A 22,377-nucleotide genomic window follows, 5' to 3' on the forward strand; every position below is an offset into this window, starting at 1 on the left:
GAAATGAGACACCAAAGAGTCTGGCCTATCGCTCCATGTACTTCAGTGGAAAGATGATTGAATGCAGAGAACTACCGATTTGCTACAAGTCCATCTCATGCTGTTGGCATTGAACAATGTCACCTGGTGCCTTTTCAAACGAATCACTACAACATAACAATTATACATTACAAGCGATGAAGCATTACTTTAATTAAAACCGGAAAAATCTCATTTTCACCTTGTTCAAGAAAATCACCAAGAATTCGGCAACAATTCTAAAATTTAAACTGGTAAGTACTGTTATGATATGGGTTTTTAAAATGATTTATCTCAAAAGGTTGCACTGGATTCCTGACATAATCAGAAAGTGTGCATAATGGTGATTTAGCGTTAACCTTATTTTGTAAAGGCTGATAACTAAATTACAATTCATGAATCAAAAGGCATTTGACAAGTGCGAACAATAAAGAAATTTAGAAAAAATTCACAAGGGTTTAAACAGTGTGGATTTAACTAGAGATTTTACTCATCAGTTACTGAGTTCTATTAATCTGAATAGTAATCAGCACTTAAGCGACAATCACTGAACAGTACCAGATTCTGGTCTTATATTCTTAACTTCTCAGATAATATGGCTGTGAAACAATAACGATCATACAATTAACAATAACGCAGATTCTAATATTTAAATCATAATTCTGTGACGATCTTCTGCAGCGCTGACAAGGTAAACTATCTGTAATCTTGTTGCTTTCACTTCACAAATACATGAAGGCCCACGAAAGACACGTTTGGTTTGACATTAATCTATTAACAAACATCTTAAAATCAATACTCCAATTACACAAAATTGTTTGCAATGAAAAAATGTCACCCAGCTGAAGACAATCTATTCCCTCTTCAGAAGAGTTTCTACTAATTCTGGTTAAATGGGCCACTTAGATGTACAAGTCATAATCTGAAAATGCAGAATGTAGCACTTCAAGCAATTAAACCTTAAATGCCTACAGCCAAAATTTGTTTCCCCCTCTGGACATCGTGATCATTAATTTCACCCTGTACTATGGGAAGCTGTTTCAAACTCATTACGGCACAATTTTAAAAATTCTGGTTCAAAGCTGGATTCTCCTGTGCAATACTAGAAATTACACAAATTAAGTTACAAATAAGACCAGGCAAAGTGTTGCAATAGAAAAGCTTTTTAAAAAAAACACATTTACCATTTATTTTACATAGTTTTTGATGGCACTATTTGAGCATGAAGAAATAAACACAAAAATATCCAGCACAAAAACAAATCCCATTTTTAAGAGTTAATTTTCACACCTTCCAAAGTTATGCAATCCATATTAAATGCTCTGGCAAGCTGAGTAGATACCTCCATGCTACGACATATCAGTGTTTTTCCAAACACATGTTTATAAGCTTTATCAAATCTCTGTATGTATCGAAGTTTACTTATCATGGGAATTGCATCCTGCAAAGTGAAAATTAAAGGTTAGAAATGCTGTTAAAGGAAATAAAATGTTTGAAAAAACACTCAAAAGTTGCTTTAACCAATACAAGGATTGCAAACATTAAATAAATATTTTGGACCACAACTCATGCTAAATGGATAATCAAGAGTAATGTTTTGGATAAATTACCAGTTATGCGCACGCAGTTCTTACTCAACATTTGGGGGCAGCACGGTAGCACAGTGGTTAGCACAGTTGCTTCACAGCTCCAGGGTCCCAGGTTCGATTCCCCGCTGGGTCACTGTCTGTGTGGAGTTTGCACGTTCTCCCCGTGTCTGCGTGGGTTTCCTCTGGGTGCTCCGGTTTCCTCCCACAGTCCAAAGATGTGCAGGGTTAGGTGGATTGGCCGTAATAAATTGCCCTTAGTGTCCAAGAAGGTTAATTGTGGTTACGGGGATAGGGTGGAGGTGTGGGCCTGAGTAGGGTGCACTTTCCAAGAGCCGGTCCAGACTCGATGGGCCGAATGGTCTCCTTCTGCACTGTAAATTCTATGATTACACGTTGTTAAATATTTATTTTAGGAATGTTTCAATCAGGTCAGCCATGACATTATTGAATGATGGAGTCAGATCAAGATGTCAAATGGTCTAATCCTGCTCCTATTTCTTCTGTTATGTCCAGAATTGAGATTTCAAAATTGAATGCTGCAACAGCAGCTAGGTTTTAAAATATTTGCTTACAGGTACACCTTTGTGGGAACATGAGGTTATGACAGCAAAGGGAGTAGAAGGGAAAAGAGAAGTTTACTTACATTGGTTTCCGGATAAGCGGTGTCTCGCACATCCAGTTTGTTGAGTGGAAGGAAAGTGACTTCGCCAGGAAAGTTTTGTTTATTAAATTCCATCAAAATCTTTGTACTAACTTCATCAGATTCCACAATGTGATAGAACAGTCTAAAAATGGAAAAACAAATTAGCATTGCAAGCCATTTTCATAGAATCCCTACAGTGCAGGAGGGCATTCAGCCCATTGATTTTGCACTTACTTTCTGAACAACCTATCTAGGCCCACTCCCTCACCCATCCCTGTAACCCCACCTAAGCTGCATATCTTTGCACACTAAGAGGCAATTTTTATCATGGCCAATCCACCTAACCTGCACATCTTTGGAGTGTGGGAGGAAACCGGAGCACCCGGAGGAAACCCACGCAGACAAGGGGAGAACATGCAAACTCCAGTCACACGAAGTTGAAATCGAAACCAGGTCCCTGGCACTGTGAGACAGCAGTGCTAACCAGCCACCATGCCGATGCCACTTCAAAGCCAAAGAATCCTTAAATGCGGCATGCTTGTCAGCATTGACTCATACTTGTATTACATCTTTTTAGTAAGTTCCACTCAATATTTCATTCTCCAATAAAAACAATTTAATCTTTATTGCCCAAAACCTGCTCACCGGTTTCCAGCAGTGACTTCCACAGAGGTGTAAAAAGCCGGATCACACTCAAAGTTATTCATTACAATTCCATGATATCCACTTATGACATGTGTGTTGATGCCCTTACGACCAAAGTGTTCCAACACTTTGTTAATACTATCGATACCATTCAAAATAGCCTGAAGGGGGGGGGAGAAAAATAGCAGAGTGGGTATTGGAAAATATAACAGTGCAGCATGAATTTAGTGAACTTTTGAAAATTATCCCAGAGGAAATGCAACAAGTAGGACGTTCACCCACATGCAGAGTTCCCTCATTTGGCCATGTAATCAAGGGCAGGCACTAGTTCTCCTAGTGAGGTACAGAAGAGTACCGGGAAGGACTAATGTTAGGATGTTGCTGCATTCCTTTCAAAAGGAGTAATAACCTGGAGACAGGTGGTCTGCTGACAGGTGGTCTGGGGGAATCAATGTGTAGTCTGGGGTGAGTGGAAGTCAAGAATCTTGAAAATGTACCATAGATATTTCTACCAAATCTCACATTTCTATTCTTGAAATTTATGTGAAATGAAACAAATTACACCTTTGAATAATAGGTAAAAAGGTGCAGTCATCACTACAAACGCCAGTGAGTTCTCTGCAGTGCACAGCTCACATGCCATGAAGCTGGTGGGGTTCAGGCACTGTCATCTTTGCTTTTCACTCATACCTTGTGAGGCAACTGGACATACAATAAAAATGATTTGCAGCATTCTGCAAATGCAATTCACCATATGCTTCCCACAAGCTAAAAGGAGAAACATTGTCCTAAATATGATTATAAATTACAAACTACAATCCTCCATGCTGTTCACTCTGGCAACATGCTGCCTTTTTTCATTCCTGCACAATTTGTTCTACGCCAGATTAGTAACAAGACTTGCCTTTCCTGTTGCACCTCGAAGAAGCTGTTGTTTCTTTTCCAACTCTTCTCGCTTTGCTGCTAATGCTTGTTGCTCAGCATTTTCTTCCCGCCACAAATAACTAAGAAATAAATAGTACAGGTTTGAAAAAAAGCTTAGGAATAGGAGGGTAGAGATGGTTGAAAGGAGGGCTTGAGTTTCCTGGATCACTGGTCAGGTTTTGGGAAAGTGGGACCTGTACAAGTCGGACGGGTTGCACCTGAACCATAAATGGGACGAACATCCTTGCGGAAAGGATTGCTAATGCTTTACCAGTGCTGTTGGGGGGTTGGGTTACGGAGTGGAGATACAGTAAGGGATGATGTACAGCCAATTAGAGACCAAAGCAGCAATGTGTGTGTGAAACCAGAAGACCCGAGGTATTAAATGAGTACTTTGCATCCGTGTTCACTATGGAGAAGTACAATTCAAGTATAGAAACCAGAGAGGGAGACTGTAATAAGATTGAACAGATTAGCATCAAGGAGGTGTTAGTGGTTTTAGCGGGATTAAAAATGAATAAATCCCCAGGCCCAGATGAGATGTATCCTAGGCTGCTGTGTGAAGCAAAGGAGGAGGATTCAGGGGCTCTGACACTAATTTTCAAATCCCGTCTATGGCCACAGGAGAGGTGCCCGAGGACTGCTGAGCACTAATGTTGTACCAATATTCAAGAAGGGAAGTAGGGATAAACCAGGTAATTACAGGCCAGTCTAATATCAGTAGTAGGGAAATTATTGGGGGGGGAAAATGAGCAACAGAATTAATCTCCACTTGGAGAGGCAAAAATTAATGCAGGACAGTCAGCATGACTTTGTCAGGGGGCAATCAAGTCTAACAGATTTTACTGAATTTTTCGAGGAGGTGGCTAGTTGTGTAGATGAGGGCAATACAGTTGATGTAGTCTACATGGAGTTCAGTAAGGCTTTTGACAAGATCCCACACGGGAGACCGATTAAAGAGGTAAGAGCCATGGGATTCAGGGTAGTTTGGTAAATTCAATTAAAAATTGGTTTAGTGGAAGGAGGCAGAGGGTGATTGTCGAATTATGTTTTTGTGACTGGAAATCTATGTCCAGTGGTGCAAACAGGAATCGGTGCTGGGTCCATCACTGTTTGTAGTGTGAACTAATGATCTAAACACGAGTGTAGAAGGTATGATCAGTACGTTTGCAGATAACACAAAAATTGGTGGTGTGGTAAATAATTAGGAGGGAAGCCTTAGACTATAGGACGATACAGACAAGTTGGTCAGATGGGCAGAACAGTGGCAAATGGAATTTAACCCTGGGAAATTTGAGGTGATGCATTTTGGGAGAACTAGCAAGGCAAGGGAATACATAATGAACAGTAGAACTATGGAAGTACAGAGGACCAGAGGGAACTTAGGGCGCATGTCCAACAATCCCTGAAGGCAGCAGGACAGGTAGAGAAGGTGGCACATGGAATATTTGCCTTTATTAGTCGAGGTATAGAACGTTGAGAGGGAGGTTATGATTGAACTGTATAAAATGCTCGTTAGGCCACAGCTCAAGTACAGTGCGCAGTTCTGATCGCCACACTGTAGAAACAATGTGATTGCATTAGAAAAGGTATAGAGGATGTTCCGTGGGTTTAAGCATTTCAACTATAAAAAGAGGCTGGGTACGTTGGGATTGTTTGTCTTGAGAGCTGAGAAGGCCGGGGGGCCTGATTGAGGTATTAAAAAATTATGAGGGATATAAGGAAAACCTTTTCCCCTTAGTACAGGGGCCGATAACCAAGGGGCATAGATTTAAGTTAAGGAGCAGGGGATTTAAGGAAAAACTTTTTCACACAGGCCTTAATCACCTCATCTACCCCAAGGGTAAATGGCAATCTGGAACTCACTGCCTGAAAAAGGGGAGCAGAGATGGGAACTCACACATTTAAGAATTTAGATAAACACTTGAAATGCCATAGTAGACAATGCCATGGACCAAGTGCTGAAAATGGATTAAGATAGGTAAATGTTTGATGGTTGGTGCAGACATGATGGGCCAAAAGGCCTCTTTCTCTGCCAAAATCTCTATGACTTGGTTGCAGCACTATTTCATCTGATATGAAACAATTCTTGCACAGGAGGTTCATCCTCATTTAGTGCTTGCCAGAAAGTTCATAATGTGCCACATTCTATTGTCATTATGTTTTAAGAAGTTTTGCCAATTACTGAAATAATTTGTTAACAAAATTCAGTTCAGTTATATTCATAGTCAGAAGACACTGAAGAAGATATTTCAATATTAATTGGTCTATAATGACATACTGTATTAAATTATAAACATTAAAAATAAATATTATTTTAGGAAACCAATGACCACAAATAATATGACATTTCATAGTTCAAATAAGATTGTGGTTAATGAACATTATAGTGCATTATAACTGTCTTTTTGAACCTACTTCCTTTCACTTTGCAGCTCATCCTTCCTGTTTTTCACTTCATAGTACTTCTTGTCAAGATCCTCAACTCGCGCTTTTACTTCAGCCAGATCCTGATCAAGTTTCTGATGAACAATGAAGAAATAAGTTCAGTGAATCATGGAAAGTTGCAAAACAAAGTTTTTGACTCCATTACTTCCCCTCCAAGCCACATATCATCCTGACTTGGAACGATATCCTTGTTGCTTCACTGTCACTGGATCAAAATCCTGGAACACCCTTCCTAACAGCATTATGGCTGTACAAGAACTGCAGTGGTTCAAGAAGGCAGCTCACTACCACCTTCTCAAGTGCAATTAGGGATGGGCTTAACCAGTTATAGCCACGTCCCATGAAATAACTTATTTTCAAACACCCAGGGAGGAAAAATGTTCAAGACACCTGTACCCTTGTTGACATGGCAGAATCTGTGTCAAGATTTATGGTGATCTGCTGCACCTGGACAAACGTACCGTGATCCACATCTGCCGTGAGATATATGGATAGCAGTCAAAGAGTAGGAACATTAGGAGCAGGCTGTTCGTGAAAACCAATTTAGATGCCATACAAGTATCATATGTCAAACAATGCCACACCTCGGCTTACCTCTGTCACTTACTAACAAGCGTCGATATGGCCACAACGAGGTGTTCAAGATAATGAGGGGCATGGACAGGGTGGTTAGGCAGCAGCTGTTCTGCTTAGTTGAAGGGTCAGTCACGAGGGAACACACGTTCAAGGTGAGGGACAAAAGGTTTAGGGTGGGATGCGAGGAAAAGCTTTTTTTTTTTTTACCCAGAGGGTGGTGTCCGTCTGGAATGCACTGCCTGGGAGGGTGGTAGAGGCAAGTTGCCTCACATCCTTTAAAAAGTACCTGGATGAGCACTTGGAACGAATTAACATTCAAGGCTATGGGCCAAGTGCTGGCAAATGGAATTAGGTAGGTAAGTCAGGTGTTTTTTTCATGTGTTGGTGCAGACTCAATGGGCTGAAGGGGCCTCTTCTGCACTGTACTTCCTGTGATTCTGTGAATGTAAAAATAAAAGCTACCACACGATCGACATTCCAAACTGGATTTATAAATAAAATCCTATTTCACACCATGAAATGCAAAAACATTTATAAATACAAAAGTAAATTAGTTGCCCTTGTACATTCTCTTAGTACCATTCTTGCTGCATGTGCCTTTGCTTACCTGAAGAGCCTCTACGTGGTACAACAGGCTGCCGATTCTCTGCAAAGATGGCTGCAGGTGACCTGGGAGGATGAACTTGAATAGCTATGGGCCAAGAAAGCCCAGCTACAGACTGCTCCATCTCAGTCTGGGCTGGCAATGACAAAATTTGCGATCCATGTGCCCATTTTGGGGGGTTATCCAATGGGGTGCATTGAGCGGAAAACCCCGTTGACAATGGCAGGACGAGAAGATCCCACTGCCAACCAATGTTGGGCCACCTCCGCCGCTGCGAAACACGCGGCGCGCTGCCCAGAAAATCCCACTGCTGGAGTGTTCAGAAAGTTAAAACCTTTCCAAGTTTAAACATCCATACATTTCACCTCATCGCATCCAGGAAGAATCTGACAACTTTGTTAACCCAATACACAATTAACTCATTGACTTTATAACAAAGCCCCTTTAATTCATAGAATTTACAGTGCAGAAGGAGGCCATTCGGCCCATCGAGTCTGCACCGGCTCTTGGAAAGAGCACCCTACCCAAGGTCAACACCTCCACCCTATCCCCATAACCCAGTAACCCCACCCAACACTAAGGGCAATTTTGGACACTAAGGGCAATTTAGCATGGCCAATCCACCTAATCTGCACATCTTTGGAGTGTGGGAGGAAACCGGAGCACCCGGAGGAAACCCACGCACACACGGGGAGGATGTGCAGACTCCGCACAGACAGTGACCCAAGCCGGAATCGAACCTGGGACCCTGGAGCTGTGAAGCAATTGTGCTAGCCACAATGCTACCGTGCAGCCCTTTAAGATGCCATAAAGCACTGTGGTGTGACTTTTCCATCACTGTTCTAATACAAGAAGTATCAAAGCCAATTGGAGCACAAGCAGCACCCAAAATGCAATTGAATAAATTACCCTGGGTTTTAGTCATTTTGATTAGGTGATAAATGTTGTCCCAAGTCACTGGAGAACTCCTTTACCCTACTTCAAATTGTACCATGGAGACTTTTAGGCCCAGTTGAGAGCGCAGGCATGACCATTTTGCTTTTTAACCTGAAAGATGGTACCTCCAAATGTGCAGAACTCCCTTAGCACTGCACTGGGAAATAAGCCTAGATTATGCACTCAGGTTTCGCAATGGGGCATCGGGAATACGAAGCTCAGATTTATAGAGGGTGCTATGCCAGACTGACACAAATGTTTTTGTTGTTTTCTTCTTAATCTCCCTACTGAGTCAGATTATTTGTGACCTGCTTCAGAGCATCATACTGATGCAAATCCCTTTGTAGGTCATCTGCTTTATTTGGAATCCCCATCAAAATTTTCAGAGAAAATATAATTTGAACAAGAATGCCTTTTAAAACAAAAATTCTCACCAAACGATAAGTAACAGTACACCATGCAACATACAAAAGGTAGATAAACATCACAAATGATCCATTGGTGGCACTAATTACTTACACTGTACTGCTCCAAATTTCTCTCTTTATTGGCTTCAGTATCCTCCAGGTCCTTGGTAATTGCAGCAATTTGTCGTTTTTTATCATTGATAGCTTGATCGAGTGACTTCAGCTCTTTCTTGATCCATTTATCCCTCTCCTCTTTTGACGTAAACTGACTGCCTCGACCCTGCTTCGCATACAAATCTGTTCTTTCCTGGGTGGCCTGTGCCAACCTAAGCAGAACAAAAGAGATTGAGCCAAAGGATTGTGCGTACTACAACCATTGCCCACAGTAATTCACTTCAGGTCATTAAGACAGAGTGCACTAACGTAACAACTGGGTTTCTGAAGCCTCTATTCCATAAAAACAGAATTTTGAATAAACTGCCATGAAAACAAAGATCGATTCCCAGTAGTACGGTTATTCTTTAGATTTATTTTTATTCTTTTAGAATGGAAGTTTTGGCAGCGGCTTGATCAATTTATACCGTGCAAACGTTTCAAAAGCAAATTGCTTTGAATCTGTCAGTTCTGCATTTTGAAGGTATCTACCTTTACATTATGGGATGGCGAGCTACCTTGGACTATTGCTGTCCGTGTGGTTTAGGCACACTGTCAGTGCTGTTGGGTAAGAGCTGCAAGATTTTGATCCAGCAATAAAAGAATGGGAGGGGGATTATACTCCCAAGGCTATAGATCAGTTTGTCTTGAAAGCAAGTTTTAATATAAAATAAATCCTTCACAACCAACAGGCGGTTCGGATGTCATAAATAACAGACTGGAATTACAACAAGAAGTAAAACAAACAAACAGAAAGTACAGGTTTAAAAACAAAATAAAAGAAAACAAGAGTTTAAAAAAAAGAAATGGTTTGCCAAAGACTCTCCAGTCAGGGCCTTTGCTGCCATGACTCCTGGTGTGTAAATTCAATGCAAATGTAATATTGTGCAACAAGAAGGGGTTAATTAATACTCTTGTTGTGTGGGGCCCTTTAGGGAAGAGTGACCATAACATGTGGGGAAATCTTCATCGAGATAGAAAATGAAATAGTTCATTTGGAAACTAGAGTCCTAAATTTAAACCAAGGAAACTACAAAGGTATGAGGGGTGAGTTGGCTGCAATAGGTTGGGGAACTTCATTGAAAGGTATGATGGTGGTTAGGCAGTGGCTAATATTCAAGGAACGAATGCATGCATTGTCACAATTATACATTCTTTTCTGGCCCAAAACACTATATGCAAAGTGTTCCAAAAACACTATATGCAAAGTGATCCAACCCCTTCTCGTTAAACAATATTAAATTTGCATTGCATTTACACATTAAATAAATAAAGGATAGCATTAGAACCAAAGAGGAAATTAGTATTAGTATAAAGTGCTGGATTAATTAATGGGACTGAAAGCTGATAAATCTCCAGGGCCTGATGATCTACATCCCAAGGTACTAAAGGAGGTGGCCACGGAAATAATGGATGTTTTGGTTATCATCTTCCAAAATTCTGTAGATTCTGGAGAATGGCAAATGTAACCCCACTATTTAAAAATGGAAAGAGGGAGAAAATAGGGAATTACAGACCGGTTTGCCTAATCTCGGTGGTAAGCAAAATGCTAGAATCTAATATAAAGAATGTGATAACAAGTTACTTAGAAAATATCAACGGGATTATACAAAGTCAATCATGGATTTGTGAAAGGGAAATCATGCTTGACAAACTTACAGGAGTTTTTTTTTTTTGAGGACATAATTAGTAGAATAAATAAAAGAGAGCCAGTGGATGTGGTGTATTTGGATTTTCAGTAAAGTGCCATAAAAGAGGTTAATGTGCAAAATTAAAACATATGGGATTTGGGTAATATACTGGCCTGGATTGAGAATTGGTCAGCAGGAAGGAAAGAGAATAGGAATAAATGTGTCTTTTTCGGAGTGGCAGACATTGACGAGTGAGGTACCACGGGGATGAGTGCTTGGGCCCCTGCTAGTCACAATATATATCAACGATTTGGATGAGGGAATCCAATATATTTCTGAGATTGCTGACAACAAAACTAGTTACAATTGTCAGTGGGAAGTAAAGAGGCTTCAAGGCAATTTAGGCAAATAAATTGATTGCGCAAATACAAGGCAGATGCAGTGCAACGTGGATAAGTGTGGTTATCCACTTCGGTAGGAAAAACAGAATGGCAGAGCATTATTTAAACGGTGACAGATTGGGAAATGATCTACAAAGAGACCTGGGTGTCCATGAAAGCAAGCATGCAGGTGCAGCAAGCAGTTAGGAAGGCAATGGAATGTTGCCTTCATTGAGAGATGAATGGCGTACACATATAGGGATGTCTTACTACAACTGTGCAGGACCATGGTGAGACCACACCTGGAGTAGTGTGTGCAGTTTTGATCCCGCTACCCAAGAAAATACTTGCTATAAAGGGAGTGCAGCAAAGGTTCACCAGACCGATTCCTGGGATGGCAGGATTGTCATGCAGGATAGGTTGACTAGGCTGTATTCGCTGGAGTTTAGAAGAATGAAAGGGGATCTCATTGAAACATATAAAATTCTGACAGAGCTGGACAGACTGGATGCAGGTATGATGTTTCCTGGCTGGGGGGTTCCAGAAAAAGGGGTCCTGGCCCCAGAAGAGGTAGGCCATTTAGGACTAAGGTGAGGAGAAATTTCTTCACTCAAGACGATGGTGAACCTGTGGAATTCTCTACCAGATAAGGCTGTGGAAGTCAAATCACTGAATGCATTTAAGAAAGAAATAGATAGGACTTCCGGTGGCGGCTAAGAAGGAATTAGTTGCACATTTGGTGGCGCCCACACGGGTCGGACTTTTGGACCTTTTCCCCCGATTTCTTACCGGACTTGATTTGAAAAATCGATGATAGAGGCAATTGTGTACTGGATTCCCACATCGGTGCATGGAGAGGAGGACTCGCAAAGTGCTCGCAAAGGCAGAAACAGACGGACAGAGAAGGCTTGGGCTGAAGCTGCAGTGGGAGAAAGCATGGCGGATGACCGGACCTCTGGCTTGTCGACCCAGCGGTCAACGGAGCAGCTGATGCAAGTTATCCAGGAGGGCTTCGGCAAGCAGAAGCAGGACTGCTTGGAGCCGATTAAAGAGTCAATTGCGCGGCTGGAGCTTAGATTGGATGCCCAAGATCAGGCGATCCAGAAAATAGAGAAGGCGCTGGCTGAGCAGGAGGAACATCAAACTGCAGTGGAGTTGGGGATGCTGAGAGACCAGCCGAAAAGGTTCCTGGAGAAGGTGGAGGACCTAGAGAATAGGTCCTGCCAGCAGAACTTGAGGATCGTTGGGCTCCAAAGGAGCAGACGCTGGGGCATACATAGCGGGCATGTTCAAGAAGCTGCTGGGGGATGGTGCATTCTCCCGGCCCTTGGAGGTGGACAGGGCTCACAGAGCGCTCGCGAGGAAGCAGCGAATGGGAGACCCCCGCGCCCTCCCCCGCCCCGCGGGCAATGGTGGTGAGATTCCACAGGTATTTGGATAAGGAGCGTATTTCACAGTGGGTCAAGCAGACACGGAGCTGTAAATGGGAGAACAGTATCCTGCGGATCTATCAGGAGGTGGCCAGGAGAAGAGCGGGGTTTAACCAGATCAGGTCGACCCTTTTTAAGAAAAAGGTGAAGTTCGGACTGCTGTATCCGGCCCGTCTCGGGGTCACGTACGAGGAGCAACATTTTTATTTTGAGTCGCCTGAGGAAGCACTGGACTTCGCGAAAAGGAAAGGACTGGTGGCAGTCTGAGAACGTTTGAACTTTGTTGCAATGTTCATGTTTTAAAAAGCTTCTCGTTTTTCGTTTTGTGGACGGTATTTGTAATGCCTTCTGTATTGATTTGGGGCCAGTTGCAGAGCTGAGTGAGTTAAAGTTTACATTTGCAATGTCGGGGGATGGAGGTGTGTTTGTTTAGATGCTGGATCTCTTGTTTGGGCGTTTCTTTGTTTAGCGGTTTGTTTTTCTGTCGGGCAATTGTGTTGGAATATGTGAGTATGAGCGGTGGGGAGGGGGGGGGAACAATAGGTGGGAGAATGTCTGGCGCCAGGGGTGGGGGCCACCAAGCTAGCTGGGCGGGCTAGCTCACGGAAGCATAGTGGGGGGTGAGCAGCCGTTAGGCATATCAATGGAGTCGATTTACATTGTGCAGTTACTAGGAGGGGCGCGGGTGGTGGAAAATGTTCTGCTGACGAGGGAGGGTCTGTTGCTGAGGGACAGAGAGGAGGTCCGGGGCGGAGGCTGGAGACTGGCCCAAGAACGGTGATGGCTGATCGGCAAGGGGGGGGGGGGGAGATGATCTAGGCTGATCACCTGGAATGTACGAGGGCTAAATGAGCCGGTCAAGAGGGCACCCGGGTTCACGCATTTGAGAGGACTGAAGGCGAATGTGGTAATGCTGCAGGAGACGCACCTTAGAGTAGCTGACCAGATTAAATGAAGGATAGGTTGGGTCGGACAGGTTTTTCACTCGGGACTAGACCCGAAGACTAGAGGGGTCGCGATCCTGATCAACAAGTGGGTGGTGTTTGAGGCGGGAAGAATGGTTTCGGATTATGGTCAGTGGGAAACTAGAAGGAGTGAAGGTGGTACTAGTAAATGTGTATGCGCCAAATTGGGACAATGCGGAGTTTATAAAGAGGATGCTGGAGAAGATACCGGACCTGGACTTGCATAAGTTGGTCTTGGAAGGGGACTTCAACACAAGTTATTGACCCTGGTTTTGACCGGTCAAGCTCAGAAACGGGCAGGGTGCCAGCATTGGCAAAGGAACTAAAAGGGTTCATGGAGCAGATGGAGGGGTGGATCCATGGAGATTTGGGCAGCCAAGGGTGAAGGAATTCTCCTTCTACTCACATATGCATAAAGTGTATTCCCGGATTCATTTCTTTATTCTGAGCAGGGCTTTACTGACGGGGGTGGTGGATACGGGGTATTCGGCGATCACAATCTCAGACCATGGCTCACACTGGGTTGAACTACAGGTTAGAAGACAGTAACCAGCGCCCGCACTGGAGGCTGGACGTGGACTTTTAGCTGACGATGAGGTGTGCGGGCAGCTGAGGAAATGTAATCAGAACTACCTGGAAGTCAACGACACGGGGGAAATTTCAGCAGCGGTGGTCTGGGAAGCATTGAAGGCGGTGGTTAGAGGGGAGCTGATCTCGATACGGGCCCACAGGGAGAAGGTTGACAGGGCAGAGACGGACCGACTGGTAAAGGGGATACTACAGGTCGACAGGAGGTATGAGGAGACCCCAGAGGCAGGGCTTTTAAGGGAACGGCGGAGGCTACAGACCGAGTTCGGCTTGTTAACCACAGGGAGGGCGGTGGAGCAGCTGAGAAAGGCGATGGGGGGGGGGGGGGCGATTTATGAGCATGGAGAGAAGGCCAGCAGAATGCTTGCACAGCAGTTTAGAAAGAGGGAGGCAGCCAGGGAGAGAAGGAAAGTAAAGGATGGAGATGGGAACCTGGTTAGAGACTCAGCAGGGGTGAATACGGCGTTTTAAGGAGTTTTATGGTAGGTTGTATGAGTCAGAACCCCCAACGGGTCCGGAGGGGATGAGGCACTTCCTAGGGGGCTGAATTTCCCAAAGGTGGACGGGGAGCTGGTAGAAGGGCTGGGTGCCCCGATCGGGATGGAAGAGATAGCGGAGGGTCTGAAGGCCATGCAGTCGGGTAAAGCCTCAGGGCCGGAATGGTACCCAGTGGAGTTCTATAAAAAGTTCTCTGGAATATTGGGGCCGTTGTTGATGAGGACATTCAACGAGGCAAGGGAGAGAGGGGTGCTTACCCCTTTGATGTCACAGGCAATGATTTCGCTGATCCTGAAGCGGGACAAGAACCTGGAACTGTGTGGGTCCTACAGGCCGATATCCCTATTGAATGTGGACACCAAATTGCTGGCCACAATCTTGTCCTCTGGGATTGAGGATTGTGTTCCGGACGCTATTGGGGAGGACCAGGTGGGGTTTGTTAAGGGAAGGCAGTTGGTGGCCAATGTAAGAAGGCGATTAAACGTGACCATGATGCCACCCGGAAGGTAGGGAGGTGGAGGTAGTGGTAACAATGGATGCAGAGAAGAACTTTGATCGAGTAGAATGGAAATTTCTGTGGGAGGTACTGGGACGGTTCGGATTTGGGCGGGGCTTTATTGAGTGGGTCAGGTTGCTGTATCAGGCACCTGTGGCGAACGTACAGACGAATAGCACAACATCGGACCTGGATATCTGACATGGCTAGCTTGCTCTGTTTGGAGAAAATCAAGTTCGCCTCGAGAGGGTCAATGTTAGGGTTCGCCCGGAGGTGGCAACCGTTAGTCGACTTTTTTGCGGAAAATTAATCGTCAGCAGAAAGGGTTAGTTTAGTTTAGGGAGGTTAATAAGGTTGGAACTGTAAGGGAGGAAGACGGTTTTTGCACTATGTTTATAGATTCATGTACATTGTTTATTTTGTTGTTGTTGTCAAACCAAAAAATACAATTTATATTTACTATATAAACAAATGGCCCATTAAACAATAAAACCATTTGGTAACAGGTGCTTCTGAATAAGCCAATGTGCATTACAAGCACCTAAATCAGCCCAGGTTCCCACTCCTGCTTGCTATGCAGTGAACCCTGCTGGAAAGTGTACAATGAAAGCATTCAAGAATAGGAACAGATTAAGCAGTGGTGTTGCCCACAGTTAAACAGTCTACATCCACATTAACACTGCAATGAAGTTACTGTGAAAACCCCCTCGTCGCCACATTCCAGCTCCTGTTCGGGTACACAGAGGGAGAATTCAGAATGTCCAAATTACCTAACAGCACATCCTTAGGGACTTGTGGGAGGAAACCAGAGCACCCGGTGGAAACCTATGCAGACACATGGAGAACGTGCAGACTCCACGCAGTGGAGACAGTGACCCCAAGCTGGGAATCGAACCTGGGACCCTGGAGCTGTGAAGAAATAGTGCTACCCACTGTGCTACCATGCCGCCCAATCCAGAGATAGCAGAAGAATTCCAGCATCCGTCAAACTATATCCCAGCATAATACAGCTGCTTAACAGAAATAATTGAGGAGAAAATAGGCACAAAAAATCTATTCAATTAAACATTTCCTTGTATAGAAACAAGCTGTTTAATTTTATCTTGTAGTTGCTCCAGAGCAATTGCTACTGACCTCGCTATCCCATTTTCTTCTTTTTCTTTGACAGCACTGAATTTTGGTTCTGTTTCTGCAAGCTCTTTTTGCTTCTCTTCTATCTTTTCTAATAGCTTCTGCCTTTCCTTCAAAAGACGTTTCTACAGAAGGGAAAAATAAAAAGCATCAAATATAAACATAAAATAAGCAAAAGGTTTTGCTTCAATATTACATAGAGCTTCTAGGTCAACACAGATAAACTGCTTCGTAATAGGGAAAATGCGCTATTTAGTTAGATATACAGAATAAAACCAGCTATGGAATCTGAAAATCCAGCTACAGCATGGTACCCAGCGTAGGCGATTCTGGTACAGCACTCAGGCTGGTGTGTTTCCCATGGATCTGTGAGGATGCACTGGGACACTCCAGACCGAGCTGTCTGCTAAGGAAAGAGACCTGGTTTAAGAGTCTCCAAACATGCAAGACAAATAGATAATTTTCCAAGCATCTCAAAATAAATTTGCATGACATTACAATTAGAAGGCAGTACAAGAAACAACCCCCTCCTCAAACCTTTATTTCCCTTCAATGTGTGGTGTTGCATTTTTAATACCCTCTAGTTTAAAATGCTGCTCTTCAATAAATAGGTATATCCGAGTGAACCTTACTGGAACTACACTGTATGTGTGCCAGTGAAGTTAATTTCCTGAATGTAATTTGTTTAAAAATAATAGATTAAAATTTTCCACCATCAATATTTTAAAATCCATAATCACGTCATGAATGAGTCAGCTGGTATGAGCATATTACAGCTGTGGTCATACTTTATCTGGCTGCACAGACCTTGCCTGAGGATGACTGTTGGCCTTATGATAAGAGGATAGACAAATAAACATTTTTGGTCTCAGCAGAGTAATCAACACATGCATCGACTGTAACGTAGTACAGTACAATTCTAAACAAACCGCAGCTTGTTCAGCATGACATCACTACATAATTGAATACAACACTGAAAAGGAAACAATTTTTGTTACGGCAATTCGATGAGTCAGAACATTCAACTGAACCTCTTCAGTTATTGATATTTAACGACGAGAATACTTAAATTTATATGGCATCTCATCATATCAAAGTACTTCATACATTTGTAATGATTTACGTAGACCAATAGTTTTGTATCATACATTAAATAAGAAGGGTAGAAAGGGCAAAAGTTATGGGAGATCAACTACCGTAAAGACACAGTATAGATTCCCACAAACAAGCGCAGATATTCTAATAAGTGTAGGTTTCAGTAGGTAGGACTGCCTTTTACTTTAGGTCTTTCAACTTTGAATATAGTCCCAGGGAATAGATTAGAAAACATTTTGATTATTGGAAAAGGGCATTAGGAAGATTGATCCTGCATTGCTGGATTTTCATCAATGAGACTAACCAGCCTTTTTTATACCAATCAGGAAACACGCTTTTCAATCCAACAGCCCCATACTTCAAAGTCTAAAGTGGAGCAGCCAAAATAGTGGAAGAGAGGAACTGGATTTTTTTTTTTTTTTTTTTTTTGCAGGGTAGGATAGTCTGAATTTAAGGGCTAGACCCATATCACAAGCCATCATTTGGAAACTTCCTTTCTACTTTCTCTCCCCACTCATGTAAAATCTCAAGTCTGATAATTCCCCTTTCCTTACTCTTTGTTCACTGTTTCCAGCCATTTCATCCTGTAGGTCCTTTGCTTTCAACTCAAGTTTAGTCCTTTGTTTAATCTGCTCCTGCCGTTCAGCACTCAGCTGTTCTTTCTCTTCCTTCATGGATAAGATTTTTGCTTTCAGTTCACGTGCCAGTCGCTCTATATCCTTGTTTTTGCAAAACATAGAACAGATATTTGATTTAGTTTCAAATACAAATGGTAAGACAAGCAATGCCACAGTCTACTGAAGATATTTGATGGCATGTTCAACTACAAAAGTGATGAAACAGGAAACTCAATTTTGCAATCCTTGTAAATCCAACAGTAACAATTCGATCTTTTTCTGTTATATAGTTTACTGTTCCAAGTATCAATTAGCACCACAGGCTTCCATCTGATATGCTTTTTATTCTCAAGATACCATACACTAACTGCTGAAACTAGATGTAAACAAATACACATAGATACATAAAAGATAGGCGTAGAAGGAGCCTTTTGACCATTTGAGCCTGCTCTGCCATTTATCACGATTGTGGCTGATCATCCAACTCAATAGCCTAATCCTGCTTTCTCCCCATAACCTTTGATCCCATTCACCCCAAGTGCTATATCTAGCCGCCTCTTGAATATATTCAATGTTTTAGCATCAACTACCTCCAGTGGTAATGAATTCCACCGGCTCACCACTCTTTGGGTGAAGAAATGTCTCCTCATCTCTGTCCAAAATGGTTTATCCTGAATCCTCAGACTGTGACCCCTGGTTCTGGACACACCCACCATCGGAAACATCTTCCCTGCATCTACCCTGTCTAATCCTGTTAGAATTTTATAAGTCTCTGTGAGATCCCCCCTCGTTCTTCTGAATTCCAGCGAGAACAGTCCTAACCTAGTCAATCTCTTCTCATATGACAGTCCGGCCACCCCTGGAATCAGTCTGGTAAACCTTCGCTGTACTCCCTCAAGAGCAAGAACATCCTTCCTCAGAAAATGAGACCAAAACTGTACACAATATTCTAGGTGTGGCCTCAACAAGGCCCTGTATAATTGCAATAACACATCCCTGCTCCTGTACTCAAAACCTGTCGCAATGAAGGCCAACATGCCATTAGCCTTCGTTACCGCCTGCTGCACCTGCATGCACAGCAACATCGGGTCCGATGCCTTCCCCGCGGACTGGAGAATCGCCGACAGTCGTGCGCGCGCGGTTGACATGGCGCCGGTCGGGGGCCCCTGCGGTGATTCTCAGCCGGCAGCTGGCCGAGTTCCCCCGGCGTGGTTCTAACATGGTTCCACCCAGTGGGCACTCGGGGTGGCAGCTGCGGATTCAGTCCGCGGCTGCCCTGGTGGGGGCGGGGAATCCGTCACCGGGGGGATGCCTCCAGGATGGCCAGGCTCGTGATCGGGGGCCACCGATCGGCGGGCGCACGTGATCAGGGAGAGGGGGGGGGGCCTAAATTGTGGGCGCCGGCTGGCTGTGTAGGTCCACCATGGTGCGCGGGTCTGCCGCAGGCAGCCGCCGTATGCATGAGCGGACCCACGGCCAGAAGTGCAGAGCTCCGTAATGGCAGCTGGAGCTGCGCGGAGCGCTCCGCCGCCCACTGGCGCCCTGTGGGCCACAGAATCGCTGGGCCAAAGTGCCCGTTGATGCCGGCGTGAAAAGCTGCGGTGTTTACTCCGTCAACACTTAGCCGCCGTTTCAGAGAATCCCGCTCACCGTTTTCTCTCTACCTCCCTTTTAGAATATTGGAGTGACATTAGCTACCCTCCAATCTGCAGGGACTATAGATTGTTCCAGAGTCTATAGAATCCCAGATCAACACCAATGCATCCACTACTTCCGGAGCCACCTCCTTAGGATGCAGATTACCAATCCCTGGGGATTTATCCGCCTTCAGTCCCCATCAATTTTCCCAGCACCATTTCTCTACTAATATTGATCTCTCTCAGTTCTTCCCTTTCACTAAACCTTTCATTCTCCAACATTTCTCGTCTCACAAAACAATAAACAAAATATTTTTGTGATTAATGAGAAGCACGGAAATGCCAGCTATTTATAAAGATGCATTATAGCGAAGGCAAAATACAACTCAATATAATGTTTATATAAAAATATAAAAATGTCTCATCTTCACAAAACATCAAATTTCAATGCAAATGCATTTGCTAACAATTAATCTTGGAGCATGCAATGAAATTAAAACCCAGCAACTCACTTATGAGAAAAATATTACCTCCATTTTATCTCTGGCTTCTTGCTGTGCATCACGCAGTTGCCGTGACTTCTCTCCACTGGTCTCTCGTTTTGCAGAAAGCTGTCAACAGAAAGTCACACTCCAATGGATGGGAACTTCAGACTAATTAATTATCAATGGAACCAAATGGCAGAAATGGTACCTTATCAACCAAATTATTAGCATTTACATCAAAAAATTCAATGTTCATAATAAATTGTAAAATAATTTAGCCAGGACATGATAAAAAGAGGAGGTAATTCAAACTCTAGATGGGATTAAAATTAATAGAGATATTGAATAGGCTATCGGTACTTTTGAAAAGGCACTGGGACCGGATGAGATGCATCCCAGGATATTGAGGGAAGTGAGAATGCACATTGCAGAGGCACTGCCCATAATTTTTCAGTCTTCCTTAGACTCAGGAGTGGTAGCAGAGGGCAGGGAAATTGCAAACATTGCCATCTTGTTCAAAAAAGGGCATCAACAAAAGCTCAGCAATGACAGGGCAGTCAGTTTAACACTGAAGTTGGGCAAACTTCTAGAAAATAATAATTAGGGACACAATTAACAGTCTGTGAACAAATGTCAGCTAATTAAGCAAAGTGGGCATAGATTTCCTGAGGGAAAATAATGTTTAACTAATTTGCTTGAGTTTTTTGAAGGGCCAACGAGGGTTGATGTGGCATACAATGGACTTCCAGAAAGTGCTTGATACAGTGCCACACAATAGACTTGCAACCAAAGTTACAGCTCGTGGATTTAAAACAAAAGTAGCAACATGGATACAAAATCGGCAGGATAACAGGAAACAACAAGTAAAGATGAATGGATTTTTTCAGACTGGAGGAGGGTTTGTAGCAAAGTGCCCCAGGGATCAGTTGCCTTCCCTTGCCTTCCTTGATATATATATTAATGACCTATATCTTGGTGCACAGGGCACAATTTCAAAACTTCCAGAGTATACGAAAGTCGGAAGCATTTTGAACAGTGAGGTGGAATGTAGAATTTCAAAAAGACAGTTGATAGAATGGACAGAAAAGTGGCTAATGAAATTTAATTACAGAGAAATGTGAAGCGATTAATTTTGGTAGGAAAAAATGGAGAAACAATACAAAATAAAGGATATAACTCTAATGGTATATTTATGCATAAATCATTGGAGATGGCACAAGATTGAGAGAGTGGTCAATTAAGCATACAGTATCCTAGGCTTTAAAAGTGCATAAGAGTACAAGAGCAAGGAGGTTATGTTGAACTTGTATAGGACACTAGTTAAGCCTCAGCTTGAGTACTGTGTCTGGTTGTGGCACCACACTTTAGGAAAGATGTGAAGGCACTGGAGAGAGTGCAGAAAAGATTCAAGGTAACCGTTCCAGTTTTGAGGAACTTCAGTTATGAAAATAGATTGGAGAAATCTGGACTGTTTTGCTTAGAAATCTGAGAGATTTGATAGATGTATTCAAAATCATAAGGGGTGGGGACAGAGTAGATGGGGATAAACTGTCCCCAATCATGTGAAGATTGAGATCGAGGTGGCACAGATTTAAAGTAATTTGCAAAAGCAATTTGAGATAAAAACGTCTCCATGCAGAAAGTGGTTCAGGTTTGGACTGCACTGCCCGAGAGAGTCACAGAGGCAAGTTCAATCGAGGCATTCAAAAGGGAATTAGAGAGTCACTGCAGACATAATAGGCCAAATTCCTCCTTCTGCAATGTAACAATTCTGTGAATTTATGCCCAAATATAGATCTCTTCTTCGAATCACAGTAGTGTCATTGGAAATTGACAAAGAAGCTAAAAGCTCTCTTATGCTCAACTGAGTTTTCTCTGGTCAAGAACATACGAGAGGGAAGTTGAAACATCATTAAACCCCTGGAAAAAATAAAAGCACAGAAAAAGCATAACTCGAGACCCCCATAAGATTGCCAAAAGTGATTGTTTAGCCCAACCAAAGAATTCTGCAATTCCTTAGGACACATGCAAATCATAACATAATGAAATTTAGTCTAACTTTAAACGGTTTTCCATACATAACTCCCTCTTCTCTTTCTCACCTCATCAAGTTTGGCACGAGTCTCATTCAGTTCCTGATTGTAGATAGTATATTCAAGCGCTCTTCTCATCTTATCCCATTTCTGATACTGCGCCAACTCTTCCTTCTCATCTTCCAGTGTATGCAGACGCTCCTCAATATATTTCAACAATTCATTAATCTTTTCTCTCTTCCCCTCTGCACAATAAACAGAAAATGGCATTAGATAAACTAGATGTTCATAAAGCACGAACCATTGGATCTAAATTAATGTTCCAAGTAAAGATAATCAGTACAAATACAATAAGTCAAAGCTCGCACCCTCGGGACCGGGTCCGTGCCGGATTTCAAAATTTTCCTGGATTTCCAGGCAGGCAGTTCGGGTCAAAACAAGTTGGGAG

The 22,377-nt window shown here is 43.1% G+C and overlaps 1 protein-coding gene across 1 annotated transcript in view; it reads right to left on the minus strand.

Annotated features, from left to right (window-relative positions):
- smc3 (structural maintenance of chromosomes 3) overlaps positions 1-22,377 on the minus strand; it is a 102,681-nt gene that overhangs the window by 50,505 nt on the left and 29,799 nt on the right. Inside the window, exons 9-18 of the mRNA XM_072479521.1 lie at positions 21,999-22,174; positions 19,942-20,022; positions 17,712-17,876; positions 16,066-16,187; positions 8,903-9,116; positions 6,238-6,341; positions 3,800-3,899; positions 2,896-3,056; positions 2,251-2,392; positions 1,309-1,459 (exon numbers count right to left, since the gene is read on the minus strand). Of these exons, the coding sequence (XP_072335622.1) occupies positions 1,309-1,459; positions 2,251-2,392; positions 2,896-3,056; positions 3,800-3,899; positions 6,238-6,341; positions 8,903-9,116; positions 16,066-16,187; positions 17,712-17,876; positions 19,942-20,022; positions 21,999-22,174 (1,416 nt within the window). The remainder of the gene's footprint in view (positions 1-1,308; positions 1,460-2,250; positions 2,393-2,895; positions 3,057-3,799; positions 3,900-6,237; positions 6,342-8,902; positions 9,117-16,065; positions 16,188-17,711; positions 17,877-19,941; positions 20,023-21,998; positions 22,175-22,377) is intronic.

The sequence above is a fragment of the Scyliorhinus torazame genome, chromosome 16 (assembly GCF_047496885.1).
Source record: "Scyliorhinus torazame isolate Kashiwa2021f chromosome 16, sScyTor2.1, whole genome shotgun sequence".
Taxonomy (NCBI): Eukaryota; Metazoa; Chordata; class Chondrichthyes; order Carcharhiniformes; family Scyliorhinidae; genus Scyliorhinus; species Scyliorhinus torazame.